The following is a 17,196-nucleotide window of genomic DNA, read 5'->3' as shown; positions in this document are numbered from 1 at the left end:
GACTTAATTTCATAGTTGCTGCCACAAGGTGAAGAAATAGGAGGGAACAGAGAGCATGTTGTAAAGCTGTTGCTGGTTGCCTAGTGCTATTATGACATAACAAGTTGTCTTCTAAAAAGCAACTGACGTGTAACCAAGAGAACCACGTTTGAACACTTGGTTGAGAGAGGATTGGGTTCTGGCTTTTATTTGGACCGATTATTTTTATCTTTCTTGGGGCTCTGCACTTAAGCTGCCATTTGCTTCAATGAGTAAAAGAAACTCTCTGGGACCATTTTGTCATCTTCCAGGCCATAAAACAAAGGCAGGGTGACTACGTTACACTGTGAAACAAAAATATTCAGGATAAAGTCCTTTTATCTATTTGTAGTGATCCAAACACATGACCCCATGTTTTTCTAATAAAATAGGAATATACCCTCAATTCCTATCCTCAAAGGGACACGGCAAGAGCCCAGTAATATTTCTCCTAAAAGAGATTTTCAAGTGTAAAGTTCCAGAATTTGTTATTCTATTCTACCCTAGTGATGAAAAGACTTAATAACAGTAGTTCGGTTGTATCAAACTATTAACTCGTGTTAATATTGACCTACATTTCTCAAAAGGAAAATGAGTAGTAAAGTGAGAAAGGCACAACCATAGGAGACAACAGAGTTGGGAATACTATAAATGAAGATGAAAAGAAAAATATTTCCCTCAGCATCCTCCTTAATTTCTATCTTTCTTGTCTTCTACCATTTAGGCAAGACTGATATTGATGGCGACATATACTATTTCTGGGGTGAGGAAAGCAAGGCATTATCAGAGTAACACCATTTTTATAGTTACCAATATACTCCCTTAACATGTAGCAAAGAATTTTGCCTCCTCGTGGTTGGCGAAAGCTGTGGTACTTGATCACTTGTCTCCAACGCCGATTCTCTTCCACTCCAACCAAACCTACTATTCCTGGATAGTTCTCAGAGTGAAAAGGTTATGAGTGTCCTGAGGGAGGAGGAATGTATCTCACATGAAAACAGGAAGATACAAAAGGGGTCAAATGTCTGATTAAGAGGGTGACAAATTATTAAGCTCAGTAATATCTTCTTGTATCACATTAATTCCTTCAAGTTTACTGTTGTAATCAGAATTTTCAACCCTAAAAGAAAACTCTAAAAATCAGTGCTTTGTCTCTGTAGATTTTCAGCACTACCTACTCATAAACCTGTGTCTTCTGGTGGGACTCTTTTTTAACAGTTTTCAAATATCAGTAGACGCAGGTTGAGTGGCGTTTAAGAAGCTGGAGCGGTGATGATAGTAGATTGGCCTCCAGGAGTGACTCTAAATCAGTGATTTCATTTTGGCATAAGTGGCACAGAAACAAAAAGTGAACAAAGGAACAAAGCTATGAAGATTATACTTTCTCTTGCCAAAAGGCTCTTGGAACACCAAGAACAACGTTTTGGTAATGATTCACTTTCCATGCAGCTTTCTTATAACAAAGAGTGTTGCTGATACTGGGCCAAATTAAACTCTCAGATATTTGTATGTGCTTCATCAGCCAAATGCCAGTACTCACATAAGTACTCACTTACATCACAAGTGATTTTTATGGAAATAATCACATCACTGAAAATCACAAATATTTGGAACAGATTAAACTTTTTTGAGGGGAATTGGCTGTTCATAAATAGAAACCTGCTTTTGGCAAAGTGTAATTTGGCATTAGTGTGTCCTGAAAAGATAGTGAGATTTTTCAGTCCATCTCTCCATGTTTTTACATGGATTCTGATGACCCTGGACATAATCCAAGAATGTCTTCAAAAGATAAATGACTATGAACAATGTTAACAAAGTTAGCTGGACCAAATCTCAAGTGGCCACAAACTATGGAAATAATCGGGCTTTTTGCAAACTATTGCCAACAAAATGAAAAACCAGGGCTTTTTCTGTATTAAGGCAAAAGTAGCTTGATTTTGTCAATTCAGTAAGAGAAAAGCCAAATTAATTCCAACTCATACATCTAGATTTTCATGACCTAATTTAATCTTTCTATAACTTATACAATTCAAAATTTTATTTTCCTCAAATTTAAGTAACTTTTCATTTTTTCACTTGAGGGTTTCTGACACTATGTAAACAGCACCTCGTTAGAAGACATCATCCTGGAAGGTCAGCCTTGCACAGGCTAAACAATGGATGGCTGAGCCATTGTCTTCTCTTGTAGTGACACTGGTGGACAGCCACAGCCAATGTTAATTAAGGTCTCATATTTTGGAACAGAGACCCTGAGAGGGAGTAGCTCTTTAAGATGCTTCCTGAAAGCATAAAATCACTGCACACAGGGTTTAGATCTAAGATACTGTCCATTTGTAATAAGGACATCTTTAATTTCTTTAAATTATAACAAAATGTTAGAGCGACTTCAAGAGAGAACTGAAGACTACACCTCATGGCATTTAAAAACCAGCCTTGCAAAAATCTTCCAGGTTACCAGAATAGTTCCTGAACCAAACCCACAGTTACTTCTCCTCCTGGAAATGACAAGCTTCAGTATCCTACATGAAATAAGCAGGTTAATTTCTTGCCATTGTTTTCTTATTTATCCAAGGTTTGCTCCACAGCATGTTTTCTTTTGCCCCTGTCTAACGTCTTCTGGAGGCAGAGATCAAGTCTTTTCATTTGCAGGTCTGGGTTCACCACTAACTTCTAGACTCTTGTTTGAAGGGGTACGGTATGATAACAAAGTGTTAAAATGCCACTTCACAAAAGAACCTGTAATGAATCTCATACTATTTATAAATAATTCACAGGAATAAGAAGGAAAATATTAGTTCCACCATCCCAGAAGACCTGGCAGGAGGGTAAAACCAAGGGAAGTCTTCAGTCTGAAAGACTGAAGTATACAAGTGAAAAGATGACAGCCACATTCACCAAGATGGTAGCCACTCAATATATGGATGAAATGACAGATTAAAAACAGTCCTTATCTTATAAAAGAGAATTTAACTGGTACCCATTTTCTGCAGAGCTCTTCATATCTGAAAACCTTCATAATAGTATTCACAATTACATTCAAATACATTCCTTATTCTGTTACATTCAGATAGTAAATGAAAATTAATAGATCTGTCAAAAGTATTTGTAATAAAAAGATGAGGGATCTTGAATTTAGTTATTCACGTGTTATTTTTTAATCTAAAGTATTGTTAAAATAATTTTAAATTTCTAACCAATTGCTTGACTAAATTTAACCAGTGGCTTTTTAAATGGCTTATTTTTCTTACCCAAATTTTCCCTTCAGGCTAATTGGCAATTATAAAAATGGTATCTCTCTGTGTGTGCGTGTGGATGCACACATATATAATTTGAGAGAAGCAAGTAGAAAATAGGGAATATCATATGGTAAAGTAATTGTCACTGGTTAACATTTTTGTTTGGTTAAAATCAAAATCATATTAGTATCTTCTCTACTCAACCACCAAAAGATTAATTTTACTCACTGTAAAGGGTCACCTTCTCTACCTGCAGATGAATGAGTGTTATCATCAGAACTCACACCCAAAGTGGATAGCTTGAATAACATGAGTAGAAAATAAATACAATTATTCTATTTTGTTGTGGAAATAGGATTAAAAACAGACACATATAGGTTCCTAATTTACTGCCAATAAATATTTAAAACTCTATTTAGGGAAAAAAAAAAGAGAAGGGGAAAGTTTGAGATATAAAACTTTGCTTCCAAAACTATGAACTGGAGCCCATTTGAAGTAGTTTCTTTACATGACAAAGTTCAAACAAAACCAGGTGGCAGTGTTTTCCAGATCAGAAAGACAGTTGTAATGAGGGTTCCCATAATGGTTAAAAAGGGAAACTTGAAATAGGAACAAAGCTACTTTTAGGAAACATACAAGAACCATATATGGAGGAGTGTATACCAATTGCCAAAGGGCAGGTAAATTCTGTCACTTCCAACATTATTCATTGAAAAACTGCATCAGTAGTACTTGATATTAAGGGAATATGGGCTGTTTCCCAATAAGTGTTTAATTAGCATAAACATTATATACTCAAATGTTTTGGAAGATGAAATGTACACAGATGGCAAAAAAGTACCGCTTTTTGGTAATGTGAAAAAAAATCCTGTTCAACATATGCAAAATTGATGGGGAAAAAATGAGTAAATACCCTTGCTGGCCAGACGAGGTACTTCAAAGATAATTTTTGGCAGGGATGGGAATGAATACCTTATTAATCTGGTATAAGTAACAGCAAGTAGAGTTGTCCAAACCTGTACTTGAGCTGAAAAGGAAAACAAACTACTCATGGTTGTCTTGGCGGCATGCATTTCATCATGGCAAAGGGCAACTGGACGTGCATTACATGGGCAGTTTGGGCCTGCTTCAGCAAACCAAATAGATCATGGGCATTCTTCCAGCGCAAGGCAGAAGCTTTATGGAGTGGAGGAAAGCTAGAAAATTGGAAACACTCTTCTCATTAGATCATTTTGGAAATGTCATTCCTCAGCTGACTGCTGCTTCAGGAATGTAGGCGATGGGAACAGACTCGGCCAGATGTTGGCTACAGGAGCAAGCAACTTTAACAGCCAAAACAGGCTGTGTCATGACACCAACTGAAAATGTTTCAGCTGCAAAAAGCAGGAGGATGTTGTGCGCTATGCCAAAGATGACTGCATTATACAGTGCTGTCTCTGAGACTGCATAACACATTCACCGGCAAGCTGCGGAGGCCCTAGCTAAAGCAGGGGCCGAACAACACGTAGCACACCAGAGGGCAATGCACAATCCAGAAAGAAAAAACAAGGAAAGAGAAAGAAAGAATAATGAAAGAAAGAATAATGAAAGAAAACAAGCAAAACACGCGTGTGTTGTGCACAAACCTTCGGGCTCTGGGTTCTCTTTGTCGTGTACTTGCTTCAGCGGGCAGCAGAAGATTTCGTGACACTTAGCACGAAAGGGGGACTCTTTTTTCTTTAATTCCGCGGATTGGATGGAATCTTGCCGTAACATAATGTATTCCTGTGTGCCAGGGGGGGCGTCATCCAGAACTGTGGTCACCACATAACAAAATGAACTCAAGTTAGAGCTTCATGAAAGCAGAGAACATCTTATATCAAACTTACTCCCAGGGAAAAGGACTAACGAATAACATTTCCACACAAAGTTTCAAAGGAACACATCTAATAAATTAGCGATTTTCTCCTTAGGGCCTGAGTTTAAAATACTAAATCCCTGGGAATAGCCACTCAAGAGCTAGTACAAGGAAAATGGAACAGTGTGAAATTGTGCTCATGGTACAAAAATATTTTAATACTGATAGCTAGGCTGTATCTCAACACCATGTAGAGTTCACATGTTGCAATTTGAGATGCAGTATCAATATTGACAGATGAAAAGTGGCTGCTCTGGACCAATTATCAGAAAGTTAGCTTATATTCTTTTTTCTCTTCCTGCTCCTGGTAAACAAAGGCCTGATCTCCAAGAAACATATACTGAGTCTGACAGACGAGTAAGTGTCCTCATCAGAACTCACGCCCAAAGTGGATAGCTTGAATGCCACAAGTATGAGTCAAAAATCAATGCAAATGCACTATTTTATTGCTGAAACAGAATTAAATACAGATAATGTAGGTTTTACTCTTTGATTTCCACAGATCTGGGGTTGTGGTAAACATCCTTCAGATGTTCAAAACCCCTTAATCATAGTCAACAGTGGATCAAATATCTACTTTGTTGGATTGCAGAAGAGCAGGCCATGGCTTAATAATCGTGGCCTTAGATATACACCAGGCTCCTCTCAGTCTGTTTCCTTTTTAGCAACTTTGTGTGTCACCTAAGCAGGACTATGCAGGACTATGTTTTCCCTACAGAAACCAGGTTTCTGGCCTTTTACGCTCTACTGCTGCATTCTTGAGTCTGAAAACCACTGACAAAACTGCACAAATTTGATCTGCGTTTGCAGAAACAGAACTGATCCCAGAATGATGTTTTTTTTTTTCTTTCACACCCTTCCCAATGAGGCCACTGCATTTCCCCAGGAGTGAGTCAGTGCCTCCAAAGCTGTGATTAATGATGTTCTGACACATTTTACTCCCCCAAATGCATGCAGTTAACATGCATTTAGAAGGACCTGTACCCCAGCAGACTCATAGGGAGAATAATGCTGTGGTGTTTGTAACAAATAAACAGCTTGTGGCTGAATTTAGATAGGATCTGAAGCTCCTGTGTTTGGCAAACATTCCTAGCTCATTGGCTGGGATCTTAATGGGCTTAAGAACTTTCTTTCATGTTGGGGGAAAATACTCTAAAAATCGACATAACTTTTAAATTTATATTATGAGTTTAGAACAAGTTCTTGATAAATTGGCTGTATGTGGGATTATTGTCTTCTTTTACAAGTCAATAAATTATGCAAGAAAGTGATGAACATTTTAGTCACTTTTCTGTTTTCCTCTAGCATTTTGCAGCCATAATCAACAACATTATATGGGCACACCACCACAGCTTTTTCTGTCAGAGAGTTCCCCTTCATCTACTAGGAATGTTACTATAGCTTCTTAGGATCTTGTTGTTGAATGCACAACTTTGCTAGCAACAGCTGCCAGTCGAAACATTTGCAACCATTTCCTGCCATGAGCAGATAGGATAATATAGACACATCAAATTCTAGTATCACAGCTGAAAACAAATTCTGGTTTTACCATTCAAAATATTTAAAGAAAACTTGCAAATGTAGAACTCTGAAAAAAAAGCACCCACAATTATAGAGAACTGTGTAATTCCATTTTCACACACTGCTATATTTTAAGATTAAGGGGCAATTGGAGAATAAAAGAAAAAAACGACTTTTGGTCAAGGCATAGGGAACTCGTTATTCAGGAGTATGTGATAAATATCAGTAAACTGTCCTCCATTTCCTGTTGTTCAATACCAACAATGATGTCACAAACGGCCATTTCTGGAGATTCATGGAGGACCGAAGCTAACGGCCTTTGGCTGACAATCCAGCCATCAGCTTTTCCCAGCTGGTCATTAATTCAAAGAAAATGCCTTGCACCATCGTTATTGTTTAATTACATACAACTGGTTATCTGTAATAGACAACAAAATTCTAGTGAAAGCAACGTGCTGACTGATACAAGAGCTAAGCCCAAAATTCATCACGATGGGGAAAGCATTGAAGGTCACAAAAGAGCAGCATAATTGCTGTCCACAAAATTCCCTCTCTCTCCTGTTCTTTCTTTAAATTGAATTTAGCAAGTGCAAAAGGTGCCAAGATGAGAGCATTTAAGGAGCCAGCTGAGCAATAACCACAGACACAGAATATTTCCTTGAAAATAGTGAACATCTGGGGGTTAATAGCTCAGCTTTGGGTCTCAGGCTGTCTCTACTCAATGCCTCAAACATCAGTCAACTCTGGCAAAAAAGAAAAAAAAAAAAACCAAAACTAGTCTATCTAATAGTCCTTGGTACTGACACATGAACTACAAACGTTTTGAATTGTCTAATGAGAAACAGCATTTTATAAGCAACATGTCACTTGGATCTATAAACTATCTGAACTTTATGATATTTTGGATGAACAATTGAAACTATTATATCAAATCCACTTGTTGCCAGGGCCCCCTCAAGTAGAAGAGTCACTGTATGCGCAAGTGGCAACAGGAGAGAAAGAGGACTCCCCTAGACTCCGGCACAAAGGCAGGTGGGGCTCCACTTCCCTAAGGAAGAGATGAAGATGCGGTGCTTCCAAGAGGCACCAGCTTTGGAAAGGATAAAGAAGACTCACAACACAGTCAGCTCATCAAAACAGGGCCAAAACTAGGGTTCTTCTTTCCGTGGATTAGTCCAAAGGTTTCAGCCATTTTCCCCTTCCAGTGTATTCCCTTCTAGCATACAAGCTCTACCTTCTGACAACCACTCTTTCCTCTGCTCATTCACACCATTTGTCCTCATTTCATTCGGTGACTCCTGCTCTTTGCTCTTTCTAATACTAGATTTATCCAGACTTGAAGTTGGACAAAAAGTTCCCATGATTAGGCAGACAATGGATTTACACAAAGCATCCTCCTGTTTTAAATATTCTACTTGACTCTTCACCAGAGAAGGTGGTACAAGCGGCTCACAGCTGCTGAGTCCCATGAGAGCAGGTGCCAAGCAGCAGGCCTCTGTGGGGGAAATTCACATACTACAGCCGGTGCCCCCAGCCTTGACACACAGCTCACCTGCTCAGGATTCCAAAGGCTCACACCAGTACAGAGTTGGAGGGGACAAGTGCACACATGTCAATCCACACATCCACAGACACACAGATGCTGACGGGTGGCATACTCAGACACAAAGGTGACAAGAATAAGTGACCTCAGTGGTGGGATGATAGTTCTGAGCCCAATTTATGAAGGACCTAGTTCCCATAACAAAAAAGTTCTACTAACCATTAGGAGGAAGAGCCTCATCTAGATTTGCTTTCTTGGCAACAGTACATGGCAGAAAATGAACCCACACTTCTCTAGGTTTTTCAGCCATTAGAAATATCAAGGACAGGATCATGGAACAGGCACAGTTAAGAGAATTTTGTAGAGTCTACGCCTGCTGCCATGGTCTAAAATATTCATATGCATGGAAATACCCCATTTCAAACTGAAGATAAAGTGCCAATCTATAGCAAAATTTAATCTCTGATGAAATTTATCATTCCATTTTACTCTATCTTTTAAATGTATTTGTAATAAAAGAAGTTTATCATTGTATTTCCTAAGTTTAGTAAGCCCAGCTCTTGGTTTATAAAAGTTGTATCAATAGATATTAACACTGGCATTACAAATTGCTACATACAAACACTATGATGTAATCTTCCATGTCATTGCAAATAAAATTCTTCGGGGATAATTTAGTACAATCTTTTTGGCTTAAAACATAAGAAAAACAAAGCCCACAAAGGGAAAGTGACTTGCAAAAGTCACACATAAGTGACTAAAAAAGCCCAAACTACATATCAGTATCCCAGTGGCCTAGCCAGCAAGTCTAAAGTAAGTCTGCTTTGTAAAAGCATCGATGTATTCAAAGCGATCAGATTCTTCAGGGGTTTTTAGCTTCTACACCAACCTCTGTCTCCAATGAAGATTTCTTTGTTTATGCAAGATAGAAAAGTAAACAGAGACAGTCTAGAAAGCTATTCAGACAAAGCTACGTAAGGCATCTTCCCCCTCACCAGACACCAGTAATGCACAAGGCTTGGTAACTTAAACTGGAAGCAGTTAACAAGACCTCAATTACTTGAAAATACAGGGTTTTTTTTTTCAATTAACTCTTCCAAAAATGACTCAATAATATTAATGATACATGATTTTAAATCAGAGCAAATATGTGATCCCCTTGGCAACAGAAATGAATAGAGCAATAACCAATCAAAGTCATTAGACATAAATTAGTGACTCCAATAAGAAAATACTTTAGAATTTGCATGAAACAGAAATTTTGGCAAAATATACAGATTACCGAATTTCCTCACATAATCAGAAACTGAAGGGGAAAATGAAGTCATTACCACCACTAAGTTTCCATGTCACCGAGCACCTATCATCCTGTAAAGTACACAGAACCACAGGAGAGATGTTAGCTCGTATTCCGATCTGCCCGCAGGTAACTGTTCACATCTGCACATGTATGTGAGCTTCATTGCCACAGTGGACACTTTCAAGATGGAAGCTTGAGTGTACATGAGTAATTTAAGGAAATAATTCACCAAGTGAAATAGATCAACGCTAAAAGTCATTTGATTTGGTGAAGGCAGAAACAACTTTATCATAATTCTGTGGAGAGATGGAGGGAAGGGGAGGGAGGGAACAGATAAGGGATGAAAAAAAGGAACTGAGATGTGTTATGTACATGTGCCAACTCCACACAAGGGATGTAAAGTTTATGTACTACCTTCCTGTACTAATAAGCTAAAAGAAAAGAATACTTCTAGAAAGTTCAGTTACCTTCTCCTTTGCAATCTCTCCCATTTTCTATTCAGTCCCCCGAAGCACTAGTGGTCTTCCTCCATCCTATCCTTCTTTGGGTTGTTTTGCTGTTTTCGTAGTAGAATGAAATGCAAACTCCCTACCCTCGTTCTCCTCCTACCTCTTCAATTCCATCACATGCCACTCTTCTTATTCACACTAGTTTCCACTAGTCCCTAGAATATGCCAGCATTTTCCTGCCCTGAGGTCCTGCCCTTGCTATTGCCTCTTCCTGTCCTTTTATGTATTTCAGGGTTTTTCTGAAATGCACCACCTCAGAGATGTCTTTTCAGCTACCTCAGGTAGGTTTGCACTTGTCACGGTCTATAATTTTTTGTATCTCTATATATGTGTATTTATCATTGTCTCAATCTCCCCCACAAGAACACAAGCTGCAAAAGTCAGGGCCATTATATGTCTTGTTTAGCATTCCACATCTGATGCTCAGGACGGGGCCTCAATCAAAATACGCAATCAACGGATTCTCATTAACCAGTTGAAGGATTCGCTCCTTCTTCCTGCAGCCTTCCCACGACACTAAGGCAATTAGTCATATCATGCTCACAACGTAGTTTGCGACGTTTCAGAATAGGTTTTGCATTATTATCATGGACTCTCACTGGAAAGTAGATTGATAGTGATTGCCACGTACATGCCTATTTTTTACACCTTCAATGTAAGCTTCCAGAAGGCAAAAGCCACATATCCGTCTCTTCGTGATCATCTGCACTTTCCTAATGGGCTGTGACATTTTGCACAGGAGGCTTTGCATGCACAAAACCCCTACTAGAGATCGTTATAGCTACCTTAAAGGTGTTCACTAAGGAGGGGTAATAAACGCAAAGGGTCGACACACTGCTTGATACCTAGTGGGCACAAAGTGGGGGCTACTGTGAAGGAAACGCTGCCGGTGTTAGAAATGAAACTGTGAACCTCTGCACTCTGGTGGTTACAAAACAGGGAACCCTGGCCTGACTCACAACTTTCTGTGTGACCACTGCAATGCCATTTCACTTCTTTAAACCTCAATGTCCTCATTGCAAAAATAAGAAGTTTAGGGCCGGGGATTTAGCTCAGTGGTTTTGCCACCTGCTGCGCAAATGCAAGGACCCGAGTTCAATCCCCAGTACTAAAAAAAAAAAAAAAAAAAAAAAAAAAAAAAAAAGAATAAGAAGTTTGGACTAGTCCAGGGTTTCTCCACATTGGCACTTTTGACATTTGCGGCCCAATAATTCTTTGTCCAGGGGGCTGTTCTGTACACTGTGGGATGTTGAGCAGCAGACCTGGCCTCTTCCCACTTGATGCCCGTAGCACCTTCCCAAGCTGTGACAACCAAAACTGTCTCCATAAACTGCAAACCCTACATACACACACTGAAACCCAAATTGCCTGACGCAAGTATTATGGGACATGATGGTAGGTCATCATGATGATAGGTATCATAGGTAAGTTCTTTGTGAAGAACTTACACCAATCCCAGGAACCTCCTGTGACCCTCAGAGGTGCTCCATATACTATGAGACTCAGCATATCCATTCATGACAGCTTGCTCCACATGTTCCCAACCAGGAAAAAGGGAATGCACCAATGAGCATGCCAATCAGTCCTGGAGCAGAATCGCTCTGCCTGGCCAAGTGTAAAGCCTTACAGCTATACATCCGTGGTGTCCTCACTCAGACTAGAGCATTCTCGATGAGGTGGCATTGGTTGGCACTCAGTGAGGAGTCTTAGGGCACTCCTACGAATAACAGGAGGGGCCCAGCCAACCAAAGTCTTGGCTCAGGCTGGCATTAGAAGCAAGGAGGGGAGGCTGACAAACCCTCTCTGGCCTTGCATCAGCAGCTTCCTGGAAGCCCAGCTTTCGTAATGTCTGAAGGCCCACGTGGCCACGGAAGATGGATGCATCTGCCTGCTACGGCCACAAATAGGTCCACAGCAAAGTGCACCTTCCAACCAGCTGAGCTGAGTGTGCTTTCAGTAGTCCTCGGCCCCATCCCAAAATACATATACTTTATCCCTGCTATGATTGTAAGCATGTGAGAAAATACAGCAAGATAAGAGAGAAGTACACTCTACCTTAGAACACTGAGTACTGCTGTACTTCTCAATGATGTAGTCAGAAGAGTTGACACTAGGCTGTGACGGTGAAAGTTTCTAGCCATATCTCATTGTCTTCCCCTCCCATAAATGCTGCCCAAGTCCAAGACAAACTTAAGCATGCAACACACTCACTTAGAGGTCTTGTTAAGAGACAGGTGGCTGGGCTCCATCCCCAGAGTTTCTGACTGCGGTAGTTTGGGGTGGATTCTGACAATCGGCATTTCTGGTGGTGTGATGCTGCTGTTCAGGGATCACTCTTGAAAAACAAGTACCCAAAGATGTTTGTTTTGTCTCTCCCAGCTATCTCTGCCTGTCTTCATATTCCTCTGTCTAACGCAAACACAATTTAAACCAATGGTTCTCAGTTGTGGAAAGCATTAGCATTGCCTGAGGGACTTTTGAAAACTAAAATACCCATGGTAGCAAGTCAGACTAATTAAACCAGAATCTCCTGGCTTGGGCCTGTGTAGGTTTCAAAGCTCCTCAGGTGACTCAACTGCATTGCCCAAGTGAGAATTACCATCTAAGTAAAGCTCTTCCTGGCTCTCCCCAGTGAAAATCCCACTCTTTGTCTCCTGAGAACAGGCTCTGGCCTCTGATTACCTTATTAATTCCATTTCTTCCCACACCTGGGTGCAGGCTTGCAGTTTACCCTTCTCCAGTGGTGCTATTCACCGTGGAAAATGATACAGCAGCACACATCTCTACACAGCATGCCCTGTCCAGTGTGAACAACTGTGGAAGGGTATCCAGATCTCTACCATACTAATCCATCCCTGTCCAATTGTTTATTTAAGAAAAGGCTGTCTCCTTCCTAGCCAGTTTTATTTAAATGAATCAAACCAAGCCTGCTTCCTCTTCTTGCCCTTCACAATCTTGAGCTGGTGAGTGGGTCAGGACTTTGAACCCGCATCTTTCCCTGGAGCCAGTCTATAAGGCTGCATCTCCCCACATTGATCCTTTCCTTTTGGCCTCCCAAAAAGGGCAAACAGGCTCCTCCCCCTTAGATTCCCATACAGAAGCCCTTAGGGTTCATGTAGAACCTCACCAAACTTTCTATCAGCTGAAACTTCAGGGCAGTCCAAAGCTTATGGTTACAAATTGGTACAAAAACTCACTGAGTACCTCGTTGGAGACTGAGTGCTTAAATATGCCAGGCCTTCCTTTAAAGGGTCAGGAAAACGGGGTAAGGGCTACATTTTCCAGACACTGCTTCCTTGAATCCCGTAGTTCACTGTTCTGATAACCGCACATTAGAATCACCTGAGGAGCTTTTAGAAAATATCCATGCCTGGAACTTGCCTCCAGATACTCCAGTCTAATTGGTCTAGGAGAGGAGTTTGGGCCTTGGAAGTCTAAGTTCCCCCAGGTGGTTCCAGGGTGCGGCTAATTGCAGGAACAGGAGAAAAACCCCAAGTGTAAGCATAGTTAACTACAAAAAAGATGTTTTCCTGAGCAAAGGAAGAGATCTAGAAGAAACTAGGCCTTTAAAAGTGTCAGGCATTTCGGGGCTGGGGATTTAGCTCAGTGGCATCGTGCCTGCCTTGCAAAGGAAAAGTCCTGAGTTCGATCCCCAGTACCAAAAAAAAAAAAAAAGTGTTAGGCATTTTGAATGAGTGTGGGATACAAATGGATCTCTTCAGGAGAAAATTTCAGAAGCCTTAGCTAGTAATAGAGTATGCTGCCAAAGACCTTATAACCACTCAACTTGGTTTCCATCATGGCCATCCCACCACTTAGCAACAGTGTGGCCTTGGGCAAGTCTTACATCCTCTTTAGATTCCTCACCCAGGTTCCGGAGTGATTGCTATGCACAATAAAGCTTGAGTTTCATCTAGCATAGTGGCTGGCACAAAGACACATAGTTGGAACTAAGCATACGTTCATTACCCTCTCTTCTGAGACTGAACAGTGATTTGAGCAGCAGTTAAATGTGTATTGGTGGAAACACAGCCATGAGGGGGACATAGGACACCTTTGCCCTACTGCATGACCCTAGGTAAGCCAACTACCTGCCTTTTACAGATGACCAAACTGAATTCAACACTGAACTCCTAAAAGAGTTGTTACAAGTTTTTTGTTTTTTAAAAAGGATTTGAGTGTAAGCATTCAACATAGTGCCTAGCCTATGATAGGTACTCAGTCATGTATTAAGTATTAAGTACTCTCTAAATGTTAATTGAGGCTAAACTGAAGTTAACATTGAAAGTGGTTTTCCTAAGGGAAGGCTAGCAACTACCTATTCTTTGGCTGGTCCAGAGAAGTGTTCATATGACCCTCACATTAGGTTTTGAGCCAAAGTAGGGGGAACAAACCAAGGGAAAATAAAGAAAGCTGTACTGTTTATGGATTTTCAGATTGACTGATCAGCCATACTTCTTTCAAAATGCCATCTGGAATTTCTTGAAAAAGTTTAATTGTGACAGGCTTCATTGAAAAAGTTTATATGGTCCTACTTGTTTTGCTATTAATGCAGGTTCTTCTGGTCACAGTGTCTTAGGTACAAAAACATCTAAGTAGCCTTGAAAGAGTGAGTACTTGTAGATCAACTCCAGGCACTGCTTTTGCACTAAATTTTGTGTCCTATTCCATGCATAATTATGGAGGTCACTGACATCCTCAAAGGGGAAGGTTTTCAGATAACTCCCCAGTGCATGTTGTTCCAGCCGTCTTAGCCTCTGTGCAGTGTGTGTGTGTGTGTGTGTGTGTGTGTGTGTGTGTGTGTGTGTGTATGTTAGACCCTAGACACATGTCTATGCTTTTAAAAACTATTAGCACAGGAGCTCCACTCAGGCCCACTGAGTGACGTCATAGCTACTCACAGAAACTTTCTTGCTTGAAATCTCTTCAGCCTTTGATCTTAAGACCTTTCTTGGGCAACTCAAAGGCTAAATTGCTAAAGAAAATCTATTTTCTCCCCTCAGTCCTTTCCATTTTTAGAGCACTACAGCTCAGAGGACTGAGGCTTCCACACCAACATACTGCAGAATGCACTCTCAAGCCTCATAGCCTTGCCTTCTTAGAAGACGTGCTGCTGTACACCCCACCTGCAAACTCTACTCATAAGCACATGTTCCTTTTGATCTACATTCCACTTTTGGAAAGCTGATCCCTGACCCACATATCCTGGGCCAGCGGAGTAGTTTGATCCTGATGGTTGCTTCAAGACATCTAGGATGAGCTCAGGAAATCTCAGTTCATGAGCTCTGTTGACTGCCAGCAATGCCTTTGTCTTAGTGCTAGTGGCTATAAAACTATACTGCAATGTTGCTTAATGATGAATATGACTGGGAGAGTGACTAAGGCCATCAAGCTCAACTCCATTTTTCCATAGCTTTCTGCCCAAAGGTATCTAAGTAGCAAACTCATTTTACTTTATATTCATCAGGAAACACCCTCATTTTCAAGCAGATGGAGATCTCTTCCTTCCCCTTCTGGCCAATTTCGCATGCTCATATGTGCTTCTATTTGTGCCTCCCTCCAACCCCAGTCACACTGATGAAAAATCACGAGAGTACATTAGTAACCCATCTTGACTGACCCTTTGGTAGGAACCATAAAGCTAATACCAATATATGGGCTTATCTATAAAAACCATCTTTCAAAAACTAGGAGCTATGAGTCTATCATTGTGCCTTTGTGCTCTCTGGCTTCCCATGAAATGTGGCTGGGCCAGTGATTAGAGTAAGACGGGGAAGAAGAGTAAGAGGAGGCTCTTCCAACTGATCAAGACAGGAGTCCTGGCTCCTCTTGTTTCATTTAAAATATGCACAAGCTGCTCTCAAACTCATCAAAAGGCAGTTAGTTTAATTTGGCCACAACATCATATTCATCAGTCTGCAAGTTCAAACGGTCCTTAACACCTCCAGGAAATGCAATTTTCCACCTTTACACTGTGGAGGGATTTGTCCTCCCTGGATAAAAGAAGCACATTTTTAATTAATGGAAAGCACCAGAATATAAATCCCAATTAAAATAAGTAAAATCCAGAAAATAATTCTAATAGAGAGAAAAACATTCCAATTAAATGGGTGCTTTTCATTTCACTCATGCCTGCCAGAGTTTCTAACTCCCCATTCAGTAAATGGAACTGGTAGTTTTTTCTTAGGCATTCCTTCAGGGAATTCAGATGGAAGAATATATCATGCCAGGTTAAAATCCACTCTAATTTGGTTTGAGAAGAATGTTAAAGCAAATGGTATTTAAGTCTGTGTATTCTTGATAGCATTTTTGTTTAAGAAAAGAGCATTATGATTATTTTCAAAGCCTTAAGGCATCAAATGTCCTTAAAATGGAATTTAATGATTTAGGTGTAAATGAATCATGAATACTTAGACTTGACTCCCCCCTCATTCCCTGTAAACCCAGCTGGTTAAGTGAGGTTTAATCAAAAGCCCTTGGTCCCCTGCATCCTATTAAAAGTCAGGTTGTCCAAGGTGGACTCTGAACTGGGTTTGGTGCTCAGATTTAGGACATTGGGGATACTCACATTATTTCTAAGTAGTAAACTAGAATTCCTGATATGCACTACCAACTTTCACATTTTCTAGCACTCACAGCAAACCAAGAAGCAGGGAACACTACCGTTCTCACTGAAGGCAGTGAAATCTGGATGTCTAAGAGCTTGAGAAACACCTTAACTTATCAAGATGCAGACCTGGGCTTCACAGCCAGGTCCACGTTTCTCCATAGCCTACACCATACCCTCTAAACCCTATCTGATGCGTGTTTGTATATCTGTGGCTGACTGAATAATGATCCCTCAAAAATGCTCTTACCTTCATCCCTGGAACCTAGGATAATGTCACCTTAAGGCTGCAGATGGAATTACAGTTGCTAAATGTAGCAATGGCTTTTAAACGAGGGTAATTAGCCTAGATTATCCAGGCCCAGTGTAATCATAGGAACTCTTAAAATTAAAAGATGGTGGTAAAAGAGTAGGTCAGTAGAATGAAACTGAAAAAGAGGCAGAAGAGATTAACAGTGTAAGAGGATTCACGATGGCATTGCTAGCTCTAAAGGTGGAGGAAGGAGGCTCTGAATGAAGGAATACACAGTGCTCCTAGAAGCTAGTAATGGCCCTCACCTGACAC

The 17,196-nt window shown here is 40.4% G+C and overlaps 1 protein-coding gene across 6 annotated transcripts in view; it reads right to left on the bottom strand.

The window, feature by feature from the left end:
* Positions 1–17,196, bottom strand: part of Fgf13 (fibroblast growth factor 13) — a 514,864-nt gene that overhangs the window by 204,550 nt on the left and 293,118 nt on the right. For 4 of the 6 annotated variants that reach the window (XM_087202101.1, XM_004862318.4, XM_004862317.4 and 1 more), the window contains exon 3: positions 4,880–5,047. The exons of the other annotated variants lie outside the window; for them this stretch is intronic. In XM_087202101.1, coding sequence (XP_087058227.1) covers positions 4,880–5,047 — 168 coding nt within the window. The remainder of the gene's footprint in view (positions 1–4,879; positions 5,048–17,196) is intronic. 6 annotated transcript variants of the gene reach the window in all.

Source organism: Heterocephalus glaber, unplaced genomic scaffold (genome assembly GCF_053883595.1).
Source record: "Heterocephalus glaber isolate CG9 unplaced genomic scaffold, H.glaber_assembly_v1.0 deba00001764, whole genome shotgun sequence".
Classification (NCBI taxonomy): Eukaryota; Metazoa; Chordata; class Mammalia; order Rodentia; family Bathyergidae; genus Heterocephalus; species Heterocephalus glaber.
This window is presented reverse-complemented; position numbering and strand designations above follow the sequence as displayed.